Source organism: Myotis lucifugus, unplaced genomic scaffold (genome assembly GCF_000147115.1).
Source record: "Myotis lucifugus unplaced genomic scaffold, Myoluc2.0 scaffold_90, whole genome shotgun sequence".
NCBI classification, from domain to species: Eukaryota; Metazoa; Chordata; class Mammalia; order Chiroptera; family Vespertilionidae; genus Myotis; species Myotis lucifugus.
In genome coordinates, this window is record NW_005871138.1 from 280,145 (window position 1) to 294,977 (window position 14,833).

Here is a 14,833-nt window from a genome sequence, read left to right on the forward strand (position 1 = left end):
TATACAAGACGAGTGCGGATGGGAGAGTTGGAAGGGGTCGACCTCAGCGAACGTACCTCAATCAGATTGAGGACGTTTTTAGCAAAGGCCAGCTTAGGAGTATCCTAATTACGTTAATAACAATGTACCTACCTATATAGTTCAAGTTTTAAAAAATTGGCTCTCAAAAGAAATTTCAATCGTTGTACTGTTGATATTTGGCTCTGTTGACTAATGAGTTTGCCGACCACTGGTCTAGACTATACACCTGTGTGCAGAATAAATGAAACGGAGGATGGGAAATGCCAGGAGAGCCCTGTGCTGTGGGTTAGAAGAGGCGTCCCACGGTGTTCACCAGCTCTCCTCGTCTGTAATAATAACTGTACCTACTTCAAGGCTGTCATGAGGGTCAAGCAAAATAATATTCAAAAATCTATTTGAGTGGACATTCAGGAGTACAATAAATATTAATTAAAGATAAGTGTCTCACCATGTGAGAACTTTTATAAAGACCCCGTGAGATAGTAACACTGCATTTACTTTTCAAATCTGGAAAACACACTAGGCAGTAGGAAACTGCAACTAGTGTCAAACTTGGCTGTTTCTAAGATCCATAAGAAGTCACTCCATCATGGCCAGTATTTATGGAATACTTAGGGGGAGCCAGTCCCACTAGGTGGGTTATCTCAAGGTGGGTTATCTCACTGAACCGTCCCCCTACTGCCCCCACCACTGACCCTATGGGCCAGAGAGAGACTGATTCCTCTCTTGCTATAGATGAGAAAACAGGTTCAGAGAGGTAGGTAATTTGCCTCGTGTCCCACAGCGAGAAAGTGGTTGAACTGCCTCTAACCGGGTCTTTCAAGGCCCTGAAGCGCGACAAACAGCAACCTCTTCTGAGAAGAATGTCCTTCCCTAGGATGTATTATTCAGGCTTTCTTTCTAAGACAGCATCACATGTAAGTGATGTGACTTTAATGCATCCTCCTAAAAGTAACTCACATGAACCCTTCAGAAACTGCTTATTCAAGAGGCATACAGTGACGTCTGTTTTCTCCTTACCAGAAAACCTTAAATAGTTCCAGCTTGGGGGCCACAAGAATAATTTTGAAGGAATATCTGCTCTTAGGGTAAATTCCTTTTGAAAGATACCCGGGTGGCAACTCCAGCGCTGAGATGAGAAGAGACGGCACTGGGTTCCCAGGAGCACCCATTTGGCGTTGAAAGCCCCCAACACTAACTCATGAGACAGGGCTCAGACTACAAACGTGCCTGAGTCACACGTGAATCACTCGGCACTCTCGGTGTATCGTCACAGCAATCATTTCTAAATATTTGCAAAAATGGAATCAACAGTGGGTAGAAAGCCAGGGGCTGCTCCAGGCGTCATCAGAGGGAAGCCCCAAGATGCTGGCAAAGAGGCCGCTTCTGTGACAGCGACATGGGCAAGAGTGGTCCCACTATGGGCTGAAGTACTATCGGATTAAATAAAATGGGAAGTGTGAGCAACCTGCTGCGGAAAAGATGGAAACTGAAGGAAACAGAAAACAACGTTCTCTTCTCAAAGACCGTATCTTATGCATGGTGAAGAGAAGTGGGTCTGTGTGTGGGGAGGGCAGCGCAGGTATTTACGGAACACCTACTATGTGCCCAGCAGGTGCCACATGCATATAATCCTCAGCAAGTAGATACTAGGACTCAGGTGGGGAAACTGAGGCTCAGTGTGGAGCAGTGATTTGTCCAAGGTCACAAGTATCATGTCCTCTGAAGATTTTCTGGATGATCACTCCCCAAGGGAGACTCACTCCCCAAGGTGAGCCCTGCACACTCCCACTGGGGCCCTGTCATGAGCTCCTCCGCTCACGGTACTTTTAAAGCTTGTCCGTCTCCTTCGTTGTACTGGGTTCTTGGAGGCAGTGCCTGGGTCTGCATCATTTCCATATTTCCACACCCAGTACAAACCCTACACACGGTAGGTTCTCATGTAGTACCTGCTATATGAAATGCTGCGTCTGCTTATTGCAAATCGTACATTTCCAGTTTGGACTACATCTGCACTACACCTCATGTAGATTCTACCCAGGAAATGTCTGTGGTGATCCCGGCCTCCTCCTTCGAATTTGCCCAATAGTATCCGACAGTCTGGGGTGAAGCCCAGCCATGTGGGTTTCCAAAGTCTTCCAGGAACCATGAGAACCCCTCTTTCTCCTATTTTATCCCACAACCACAATGTAATTTTATTATTGTTGTTGTTGTTATTTTTATCCTTATTTTACAGATGATCAAACTACAGCTCATGGAAGATTCTGCTTTATTCAAAAAAGAAGCAAGTGACCAAATAAACTCATGTTAGAGGGTCATATCCAAGATAGAAGGTTTGGGTGTGCCTAACCATGAATAAAGCAGGCATGGGGAGGCGAGGAAGGAAACCACAGAGACCGCAAAGGGATCCAGGCACACCCCAGGCCTGACGCCCGAGGCACCTGCAGAGAGCTCACCCGCCTCCACCCCCCACCCCCACCCCCCTACCACCGTCCTGGGCTTGGGCCTTCTGAAGCATCAAAGGGCTACTCACTCCATGATTTTCATTCTCATATTTACTAAGACAAGAAAAATTGTTAACATCATTTTCAAACATTTCAAACAAAAGAATCTATTACTGTAACTAGTGGCAATCTATTTCAGAATAGACCCAGCAAGCACCTTGACTCAAACCTGTCCCCCTGCATGGGAAACACATACATCCTCTTTCTCCCTAGAATGCCCTGAATACCCTTTTTTGGCCAGGGTAGGCCCCCTCCCAGGTTACTCAGGCATACCTGCCACCCACAAACATTCGCTCAGAAATTCCTCTTCTCACACACCCCAGCAGAGTTTTAAAAAAATCTCTGAAAGAAAACCAATAAAATGCGCCTGAGCCATCAAAAAACGACCAAAAACCAAAATAAACTTCCTTTAACACTTTCCCTCAAATATTTGCAAATAATTAATTCACTGTTAATCAGTTGACAATTACTCTTTTATACTTTGTAAATATAGACAGACCATCCCCAGTCCCAGCAAAAGTCACTTTAAGTGGGCCACTGCACAGTTAGGGGCTGCTCCCCGGGAGGGCGACCTGGCCAGCAGCCTTGTCACCGGGGGCCTGCGCCCACCGCCCCTTCACCCACATGGGCCTCCTTCGCCCCTCTCTCGGGGTCGCACTGCCGAATCTGCTTGCCAGGGAAGGCTGAGGGGTTTCCAGTGAGTCACCAAGAGCAGTGGTGACTGAGGACTGGGTGCTGAGAGAGCCACCACCCAGTGTTATATTTAGAGCAACACAGAAAATCCCAGCTCTGTGGTTTCCACCTGTTCAGATGTCGCCGCAGCAACCCCACTTCTGTTTCATGCCTCTTCCTCGCGGGGCCCTGCCCTGTGCCTCATCCTCCCGAGGGTACGATATGACCCCTAGCGGCCCACGGGGGGTCCAGCAGCAACCCTCTTTCTGCCGCTAAATGATTCCGCTAGCTCAAAGTGTGCGAAGGCACTGGTTACCGGGCCCCGAGCTTCGCCAGCAGGGGCTCCCCCTCGGTTTCTGCTCCTAAACCTCAGGGGCTGCCTAAGCCTCCTGCGGGGATTTTTACCTGAATAGGGCACCAGCATGTGACCCTGGTATATCCAGCTTTTTATTCTAGGGTCTCTTCGGACTACAATCGTGGTTCTCAGCCTTGGGTGATTTCAAAAGCCTCGATGTTCCGGCCACACACAAAAACCAAGAAATCCATCTCTGTGGAGGGAGGGGACCCAGGCATCAGTGTTTTTCAATGCGCAGCCAATGTGAGAACCACAGCTCTCAATGACCGGTGGCCCTGTCCACACCCACCCTTTCTTCTTCTAGCAAGCTCCTATGCACCCAACACCTTGCCAGCCCTCCAGGCATTGGGAAAGCCCTGTATCTCTGAGGTGCGGCACCCCACCTCTGCTCCAGCCTCCATCCACATCGCTGTCTAGCTCCACCTGACTGCTACCCCTGCCCCAACCTTGGCCACCAGACTCCGAGTTCCGGTGGCCACCCTGCAGGATCCTCTCCACAAGGATGAGACCCAATCATGCCCTGCGAATGTGGACACTTACTTTACTGCTGATATTTGAGACATTTCTGGTCTGATCCATTTTGGATCATGAACTCCTTCATTCATTCAACAACCAATGGTGATGCCTCGACTCTCTGCTCAGTCCTGGGCCCCACACAGCAGATGAGAAGATTGTGGGGGCAGAGAGAGAAGCTGACACTGACACAATAAGACAGTCTTTGTCTGCTAGGAGCTTGCTGCCTCCACCATAAAGGAATAGTTACCACTCGGGGTAATAAATACTCTAACAAAGCTCAGCACTTCATAGAGGCTGCTTGATTTTTCTGGTGAAGACTGGTCACTGGACCATGAGGATACGAGTTACTGAGTCCTTGCATTTCTCTTTGCATAACACCGAACCCAGGGCTAATTAGGAACTCTCGCCACTCCTTACTGAGGATGCTAATTATAACCTTCACATCAAAACATTGTGAAAGAACATGGGGATGGATAAGATAGAAACATGATTCTGTGGGTTAGCTGTTACACCTAGAAAACATTTAAAGTAGAAATGGTTGAGAAATGCTCTCTTACATAATAAACTTGGAGTGTGTGTGGCAGAGGACAAGATGGCTACTAGCAACGTGCATTTTCTACTTCTTTCTTACAGAATCCTTGTTTTGTGTGGATCTGCACATAACACAGTTAACAAATTAGATTTCTCTGCCTCCCTTGCGGGTTGGGGGTAGCCATGCTGTGCAGTGCTGGCAAATGAAACGTAGCTGGAATATGCCAGGGAGCTGCAAGAAAGGTTTGCTTTCCTCATATGAGCCCAGCCCCTTCCTCTGTGTTGCTTCTGTGTCTCCCTCCCACTTAGAACACGAGGAGGAGATGGCATCCCTGGGCGTGAAAGCCACAAGCTGAGAACACCTTGGGCACGGACGGCATCGAGGCAGCCTCGCGTCTCCCTCAGACTTCGAGTAGCATGAGACTTATTTGCTAAGTTGCTACCATCAGGTTTCTGTTGCATAAAATCAAACTGCCAGGACTGGTGTGTGTGCCTCGGTGCAATGACAATGGGCTCCCCTGGCTACACAGCCTCAGAATCCTCACCTCCAAAATGAGGCTGTAATATCCATTGTTATGGGAGATCAGAGATAATGTGCGAAAATGCTTAGAACAGAGCCTGGTGTGCAGTTGGCACTCAATAAATGTCAGGAATCGTAATTCTCGTTTCTAGCAAGCTGTTTGTGCCCATGAGGTCAACCTGTAAAATTCTAAGGTGAAAGTGGAAAGCACAGTTAAATGAGATACTGAGTACTAATCTGTGCCAATCGGCCAGGCACGCTGAGAAACACAGGCAGACTGACACAGTGTCTCGAGATTCCTGTCTAAACAATAAAATCAAACTGTAAATTAATTAAACAAGATTTAACTTAAAATCCAGTTAGCATCAGATTTATAGAAACCTGCTTTTCTACAAATTGTGTTACAGAAACCAGCAGCAAAACCATTGTTAGCAGCCGTATCTATCGCCTCATTCTAGTTCACAGCAGCCTCTGCAGGCCTGACAGATGACCTGGCTCTGGGCCGCACCCCTGACTCCCAGCCTCAGCTTAGCTGGCCCTGCTAAGAGCCTTGGCGTCTCCCATTTGGATACACAGAACACCAGCTGGTCTGCATTGTGGCTAGAGGGGATCTCAGAGAGAACAGAGTAAAGGGGAAGAAGGCACCCCACTCTGCTGGGCCCTCTACATGCATTATCTCACCACAGCCCTTTCTGTGGAATAGCCCTATCTTGCCCATTTCGGTGGGTGAGAAATTAAAGGCTTGCAGTGGTTACACAAGGTCTCCAAGATAGCACAGCTTGGAATCGCAGTGCAGTGGGGACTTGGGCCCAGGTATGCTTGTGTCTGAGCCACTTTGCTGTCTGGGGTGAAGGGTCCAGCAGCATGCTGCTGACAACGCACAGGAGTGCAGGATGACAATGTTCATTTTAAAGGCTGTGAGGCAAAGAAAGGTCCATATTGGGAGCCTTCCCAGCCATGGAGAATGTCACAGAGATAATTAAGGGACTACATACTGACTTAGTCAATGAACAATACATTTTGACGGTTATCGTGGATTCTGTTATGACAAAGCAGCAAAGACTCAGCCTGGAGACATGTGTGTATGTGTGCATATAAGTGTATGTGTGTGTGTGTTTGGGGTTTTCTTGTGACCGATATGGTCTTCCGAGACCTACTATTCTCCTGGTTTGAAATGCTTTGTAAAGCTCTTGTGGTTAAAACAGAGTTTAAACTGTACTGAAACTGATGCACCACATCCATTTGAAGTCCCCTGGGAGACAACCAGGGCTCATTTTGTACAGAAAGCGCTCTATAAATGTAAGAGGATTGCTTGGCCTGGGGCAAGTTCTTATATAAACATATTTCCACTTCGGTTTTTCAGTGGAGTTTCCTAAGTAGCGTGCATTCAATTTCAAACTCAACAGGAACTGCTGGTCAGACATGCTTTTTGTTTAGATACCACACATTTTTTTTAAACTTAGAAACATCCCATGGAGGATGTATTTTCCAAGTTTCACTGTGAGAATCAGAAGAGAATAGTTGGGGGGGAAGAAGGATGGAGATAAGATGGACTAGACCTTTCTACACCCCAAACTGTCAGGCACTGGCCAGAATCGCAGGCCCTGTGCCCTGTGGCCCTGGGGGTACTCACCATGGTCATGGGCGAACACCAGCAGTTGCAGCCCCACCAGCATCTGAGCGAGTTCATCATAGCGGCCACAGTGCTCCCCGGCTCCATGGGACACAAAGACGAGGCCCCTGCAGGGAAGAGAGGGGAGCTGGGTCAGGAAGGCGGTAGATTGTGAGGCTGCAGCTCAAGCAGTCCAGACTTTTCATGACATCACAAGTCAAAGACCAGATGGCAGACTAAATGCATCAGTAAGTGAGAGGGGATTGCTCTTAGAATGCTGATGGGAGCCCCACAGAATGCAGTCCAGATCCTGTGAGGTCTCAGGCAAAGTACCCATCCTGAAAGCTTCCCTTCTTCACCATAAAAGAGTAATACCAGCCTCTTCCTCTGCAGAGGGGTGGTGAGGGCTGCAGGTGCTAAATTACGTCAACATGACAGACAGCCTGGCACATGGCAGGCCCTCCATTGGTGCTGGTTTCCTCCCTAGCCACGCTGCCCAGGTGGACCAGCCCTAAGCCAAGCAGGGTGCTCCGTGATCAGGCCACAGTGACGGGCTCAGTGGTCAGGAGAAGGCACTTTCATTTTCCCACTAGACTGCAGCCTTGGGCTGTGGGCTAGAATGGCCCCACCGTCTGGTCCAAGCTGAACTATGAGTTGACCCAACAGAAGAGAACCATGTAAAGGAGGGCCACCAAGTCCTATGGTATTTGAGCCCTGAATCCAGCTGGACGTGAAGCCAGCATTCTCCCCCGTCCTGCCTTTTGTTGTTGTTGAGGTCACTGGGTTGTCTGTCAATGGCAATGAGAAGAATCCTGACACACAACTTTTTCCCTTTCTGTGTGGAATGATTGTACTTCCACATTCATTCTTCCCCAGGCTGCTGGCATTTGTACTATGTGTGTACCTTTTATTCTCCTCCCTCTTTCCCCATCTGGAAAACTCCTCCCCTTCCTTCAAGACTGAGCCTTAAGGTTCCCCTCTGAGAGAGATTTTACAGCCTCCGAAAGGCTGTCTTAAGTCTCTGCTCTGGGCTCTGTAATCCCTCTGTCACAGGAGTGGTGACAGCTGCCTTCCGCCTACCTCCACCACCGGTTACAACCTTCTTGAGGACGTTTCCCCTTACTTTCCTTTAGTTTCTAGCATAGTTTTGAGCTCACGGTGGGCACTCTGCAAATGCTGAATAGATGGATGAATGACAAAGGTTGTGAGGTTTTAAAATGAACAGCTATATTTTGCACCTAAGATCTGTGCAGAAGCCTTCGGAGCTAGAAGCAGAGCTTGGCTGGGGCCTCAGTCACCCAGGAAAGCCTTCAAAGAGGCAAGAGCACTCTGGGACACAAGCAACAGCGCCCACTGCACATGGCTCACCCCTGTGTTTACACTGGCTGGTGTCAGCCCAGCAGCGGTGGAGTTTAATGAGAGGGGATTTAGATTCTTAAATATACAACTGTCAAGACTCATACTCTTCACATATAACCCATGTTCGAGTCCCCTGGAGCGAGGAGCGGCTGCTGTGATATACACCCATCCAATTTGTGCACATGAGATGGAGGGAGCAGGAGGAGGAGGAGGAGAACAGTAGCTGCCATTTTATTGAGCATTTACTATGTGTCAGTTCCTCTGTTAACTCCATAGACAAGAGTTCTAATCCTTAAAATCACCTCGTGCTTTATCTTCTTCACAGTTGAGAGTGGAAATCAGAGAAGTTAATTGCCCAAGTCACGGCAAGTCGGTGAAGGTAGATCGGAGCATGTCAGCACCGGCTTTCAGGTCTCCAACAGGCCGTTAGTGGGCTCAATACAAGTCACCTTGTCCTTTGCCTGACTTGCCACTCCTCTGGCCACCTCCCGGCTCACCTCCCTGTCCTCAGGAGGGGCTTCCAGCCTTTCTTCAGCAGCACCCGGTTCTTTCCAGCTCAGGGCTTGGCTTTGCCAACCCTTCTCCCTGGAGTGCCCTCTGCCAGCTCTCCCAAGGCTGCTTCTCAGGTCTCAGACAGGCGTCACCTCAGAAAGGCCTCTCCTCCATCCCCCCTGGGGGGCCTCCCTCCCTTGGACCGCTCTGACCCGCACTGGACCCTCACTGCACAGCACAAGTGGCCATTTACTGGCTCTCTCCTCTACTGTGAGGTCAGCTCAAGAGGCCCAAGTGGCAAATTCCAGAACAGTCCTCCAGTCGAGTGGCACTGAGCAAGGGCCAGAGAATATGTGTTGAGTGAATAAACACCTTTTTTTCAAAAGCCTGTATTCTTCCTTTAAAAAATATATTTTTTATTCCCTTCAGAGAGGAAGGGAGGAGAGAGACAGAAACATCAAAGATGAGAGAATCATTGATAGGCTGCCTCCTGCAGACCCACACTGGGGATCAAGTCTACAGCCCAGGCATGTGCCCTGACTGGGAATCGAACTGTGACCTCGACATTCAACCACACCGGCCAGGCAGCCTGTGTCCTTTCGACAACTCCTCTCTGCCAGGGTGTGAGGGGCAGGACAGCATGGCTTTGTTTCACCACGCTACATGCTTTATTCTTTGCGCAGAGCACAACGGACCAGAGTTAACCTCATTTTCCTTTGACATCTGTCCTCCCTGCTCTTTTCCCCAAAATACAAGAGAAACATTTCACACCCTCTTCATTGCTCCATGGGATGCCCCGTCACGGATCCGGGTCCCGGGACCGCAGACAGCCTCAAGCACTGCCCCCTACCCGGCAGGGTCACAGATCCGGGTCCCAGGACCGCGGACAGCCCCCCAAACAAGAAACACAGTGGGGCCTTGACTTAGTTATACCTGCCCCCTTGACACTACTGAGATCAGCTGATGGGATCCTCTCAGCGACTTAGAGCACAGAGAGCACAGGCTGGAACCTAGTTATCATCTCCGACCTACAAAAGGGGCTGCACCTCCTGAAGGGGAGGCTCAGCACGTGAACATCCTTTGGGAATTGCAACAGCTGAGCCCACAGTTAATGCAAATGGACAAGTGGTTAAGCCAGTCATGCAAAAGTTAGCCTCTCAATGCCATCAGGGTCCAACGTGGTAGAGAACTTCGGGGTTTCACTTAACGTGCAACAGAATAGCACCAGGCATTGTCATCGTGCCAGGAATTGCCTGTCCATAGAATCCACCCCCGAGGCAAGATGTGGAAAAATACTTGGCTTTTTACTCTACAGAAATTCTTCTGATCCAGTGGTTCTCAACTTGGGCCACACCTTGAAATCACCCAGAAAGCTTTGTAACATGCTGAGGCTGAGTCCCACTGTCAGAAGAGCCCCTGGCTTAATGGGCCTGGGGTGGGAAAGTTCCCCAGCCCACAACCCAGGACTTGAGCCATGACCTCCTGTTCATAGGTCGATGCTCAACCACTGAGCCATGGCGGTCGGGTCCCCAGCATGTGCAGTCGATGTGGAGAAGCACCTGCTTTTCTTTTTTGTTTTGGTTTGGTTTTGTTTGTTTTTTGTTAATCCTCACCTGAGGATATTTTCCCATTGATTTTTAGAGAAGTGGAAGGGAGGGAGAGAGACAGAGAGACACATCCGTTGGTTGCCTCCTGCGTGGCCCCTGACTGGGGCCAGGGATGGAGCCTGTGACCCTTCAGTCTTCAGGCTGACGCTCTATCCACTGACCCCAACAGGCCAGGGCGAGAGGCACCTGCTTTTGTCGCCATATGCAACCTGGGTGACAATGCGGCTCAGATGCCACATGGAACTTGTCAGTGTCGAGAATGAAGCCATGTTGGTATGGAGACTGATAGCCACTTTGAAACCACTTATCTCACTCAGGGACCTGCTAGGTAAACCATGGGTTCCATCTGTAGAGAGGCAGAGGCCTCTGAGCTTGCTGCTGCCATCCCTTTGGAAAGAGAGTGACATGGCCATCCCACTGCAGGTACAGAGGCTTCAGCTCCCTTCTCTTCACAGGCTTGGCAGCACCTGCAGGCTCAGGCCCCTTTCCCCTCCAGACCCAGGTCAGGCATCTCCAGACACCCACTCTGACCACTGGCCTCATTCCGGTCTTATGCTGCTGCTGCTGTAAGGGGTGGAGGGGGGGGCAGTTCTCCTGAGTTACTGGATTCATCTCTTTCCTGGCCCCCAATTCTGATAAATCAATCCCCCCTCCTCCTATCTACATGAGGCTTTGTTTTGTAGAATCTGTTTGGCCAAGTGAAAATCAAATCATTTACCTCTCTGCTGGAAACCCTTCAGAGACATTCTGTCTGCTGCCACAGAGCAAAGCCTGCTGCTTTATGACAATATCCTCCTCCCCTGCTTTGGGCTCCTTGCTGATGCTCAGATATGCCAATCGGGCTGTGCTAAGTATTTAAGATGTGGGAAGGAAGTGATCTCCATTTGTAGTGTTTGCCCATTTCCATGGTGTAAATGTTCTCACCATGGCCGATTTCAAGCTATTACTGTGCCGTCACTGAGTCTGGATTTGAGTAGTGCACACCATCGGCTCCTGAAAGCCTGTCCAAGCCTGCTCCAGCCCAGGCTGGCGAGCCCTTTCCCACCTGTAGGGGCTTCTGCTGAGGATCACCGCTCCCAACCCATCTTTGCATGCTGGCTTTGACCATCATTGAATCTCAGGCCTCTTCTGACCACTTCAGTTGAAGCAGTCTTTTCAGTACATATCACTGTCTAAAGCAGCGGTCGCCAACCTTTCGGAACTCACGGACCACCAGTGGTCCGCGGACCACCAGTTGGCGACCGCTGGTCTAAAGGTACTTATCCAGTGCTGTTTTCTTTTGCCTCCTAGATTGTGTTCTGTGAGGGCAGAGCTCTCATCGCTCAAAAATGCTGGCGCATAGTAGGAGCTTAGTAAAGATTTGTTGAGTGTCTGTATGGCCCCTCTGCCCGCTGTAGTCTCCCAGGTTGGAGCTTATGCCCTGGGGCAGGGGCCTTGGGAAGCAGGGTGGCACCAGGATTTTCCATTGCTTTGCCACCTACCGGCTGGACACCCCCTCCCCTTGTCAGACCTCCCTGTCTCTTTCCCCACACACCTGCTGTAGGTGGAGCCACCATCTTCTTATGCCCATCCTGTGTCTAAACCTGACCAGCAGTTCCCCAGGCCCACCCTAGTCCCAGCCCCTCCCAGCTCCTCCCCTAGTTGCCATAGCAGCCAGCCACATCCTGAGCTCTGTGTCTTTATGTCTTGTCTCTTTGGGGAAAGGGAAACCCCCATCACGGCTTTCTGTGGAACTTCCACATTCACGCTGGATGGTGGCCACCACTTAGGGTTTCACAGACATCATGGTTATATTTATGCTCTGAAACATGCAGCACTAAGGAACTTAGATGTCGAGTAAATAATACCACAGATGCCGGGAGGCCGTGAACAGAGAGCACGGGCCAGGTGGATGGTTTGATTCCCAGCACGACCCCACGTGGCCCTGAGCAAGTCACCTGGCCGCTCTGAGCCTACAGTAACAGCATGGCGGTGACAATGGCCCTTGGATTGAGACTTTCCAGAAATACCAACTCAAAGCTTATCACATGCCAGGCTCTGGGGACACAGAGATGGATAAACAGCATTGTCCCTACCCTCTCACAGCTGATAGTCTCATAGGAAAGACAGGTACTCAGAAAAGAATACATGAAGAAGTGTGTATTGTGAGAAGTGCCATGAACACAAAGAGAGGATACCACAGGGGGCTTTACTGGGACTGGATGGAATGGACTGGGAAGACCTTGAAGTGTTACAGCTGAGAACTGAAGGCTGAGAGAGACAGTTATGGGTGGGAATGAGAGCAGTCTGGGTTTAGGGTCCCGCCCAAGGCAATACAGGTGCACCTATCCCAGGCACAGAACAAAGGGTGTGGTGTCAGGAAGGCTGCTGGGAGGCAGAGGTGCCTTAGACAACCTCTGAGAAGTGAGGCAGCCAGAGCCTGCGGGGCCCTGGAGGCAGCAAGAAGCTGGGAGGGGGTGTTCTCCGCACAGAGGCTGGTGCGGAGCAGGGGAGTGACCTGGTCTGAGTTCTTGAAGGCCCTCTGGCTGCTGTGGACAGAGGAGCGGGAAACCTGCACGGCCAGGGCATCCTACTGTTCCTCCCCTCGCGTTCTGCAGCCTCAATCAACAACAGCAGCAGAAAATGAGCAGGGCATTTATGCGGACACGGCAGTACCCACGGTGGTAGAAATTAGGTTGCAGAAAAGGCTAGTGGAGATCTTATTCCAGGGCCATGTTTAATGGCTGCAGCCTATTAGGAGCTGGTTGCTCTGGGAGAAGGCAGTGACTATCAGAGGGGGAGGCCTGGCCCAGGAGCAGATGGCCTGCCTGGCATCCAGCCCTGGGAGGCAGGGCAGCTCCCATAAAGCATATGCAACCCTTTAAATGAAAACGCTGCAGAATTCCTCAGAGTGTATAGGCCGGGGCCTGCTTATTCATGCCCAGGTGTGACAAAGTGGAATTTCCCTTCAACCAAAAAGTTAACTCTCCCTTTGTTACACTACTTATTTATTGTTGAAGTGACAAACCTTCCTGGGTCTCAGTTTGCTCCCCTGCAAGATGGAGATAATCTGAACAACACCTACCGCAGAGGGCAATAGGAGTAAATGAGAAGATGTGTACGTAACACTCGGGGTCTTGCCTGGCATAGAGAAAGCACTGTCCACTATGAAGCCCTTTCTCTGGTGACACAGGTGGTCCACGTGCAGCCTGGAGGCCCGGGTTTAGGCTCCAGCCCTCCCATGAACTGGTTTCTGGGTTCCATGGGCCTCAATTTCTGTACCTGGCACCAACTCACTGGAGTTTGGGGATGAAATGAAGAAATATATGCAAAAACATGCTAAAGGGCTCTGTAGGTCAAGGTTGAGGCCTCTGCCCTCCCAGTCATCTGCTCTGCCTTGCTGACCCCTTTAATGGTGAGGCCCATTCATAGACCCACAGGGTGCAGGGAACCCTGGAAGGGTGGGCAGGAAACCAGCCAGCAGCCCCACCAGTGCCTTGAAAGACAGAGACCAGTGCTGGGAGAAAAAGAACTCACCACCATTCAAGGGGCCCCCACCTGTTTCCCACAGGACTTTGGACCTGGTGGGACCCACTCCCCACTCTATCTGCACATCTGTAGAGTGGGGATCACAATGCCTCCCTCACAAGGCCGTCAGGAGAATTAAATGAGCACTTAGCATGGCCGGGCACTGAGCAGAGAACGTTAGCCTCCTTCCTGCCTGCCTTTTTCTGAGCAATGCCAGGCTTCATTAAAGGGAGAACTGGATGCCCAACTGAAGAAATGTTCTGCTCGTTTTACTAGGAAAAGTTTGGAAAACAGGGTTTGTTGGAGGAAACAAATAATCAGAGGGACACAGTGGGTGTTCCTACCCCTAGGCAGCACCTCAGGTGGCAAGGTGGGGGCATCTGACCCAGGCAGTCCCCTAACTTTGATGATGTCCTCAAATGAAGGTGGGGGGAGGGAGTCTGTCTGCCTCCTCTGGGGACTGTATATGCTGTTATCTCTTGGTTATTTCCAAGGCACTCCACTCAGGCAGTACATGGCCACTTCATCATCCACATCCACTGAACTCCTACTGCCAGATTTTAGGACTTTAAAATCATCAGCACTTCCAGTCAAGATGGCAGAGTAGGCAAATGTGGTACTCGCCTCCTCCCATAATCAGATCAAAATTACAACTAAACTACAGAGCAACCATCATTGAGAACCACCTGAAATCTAGCTGAACAGAAGTCCTATATCTAAGGATATACAAAAGCAGCCACATTGAGACTGGTAGGAGGGATGCAGATGTGAAAGGGGCTGGTCCCATACCAACATGGGGTGGTTAAAATCAGGAGAATTATTTCAGTTGTGGAGGTCCCCATTGAGGAGCAAAGGGTCAAAGCCCCACACCAGGGTTCTAGTGCTGGGAAGAGAAGTCCCCATAACTTCAGGCTGTGAAAACCAGCAGGGATTTTGGCTGAGTGAGATGGAGGGCTGCTAGAGTCCCAGGAAGTTCCTCTTAAAGGGCCTGTGCATAGACTTACTCCCTCTGACACCAATGCTTGGGCAGCAGCTTGAAAGACCAGGGACATACAGGAGGTCTGGAGGGGTGGCTTTCTCCCAGACAGAGGTGGAGGCAGGCACTATATTTGAGTCTCCATCAACTCCACATGGTGA

At 50.2% G+C, this 14,833-nt stretch overlaps 1 protein-coding gene across 3 annotated transcripts in view; it reads right to left on the minus strand.

Annotated features, from left to right (window-relative positions):
• The window catches only part of MGLL (monoglyceride lipase), a 102,431-nt gene that overhangs the window by 54,982 nt on the left and 32,616 nt on the right, over positions 1-14,833 (minus strand). For all 3 annotated transcript variants that reach the window (XM_006091300.3, XM_023756143.1, XM_006091298.3), the window contains exon 3: positions 6,753-6,859. In XM_006091300.3, coding sequence (XP_006091362.1) covers positions 6,753-6,859 — 107 coding nt within the window. The remainder of the gene's footprint in view (positions 1-6,752; positions 6,860-14,833) is intronic.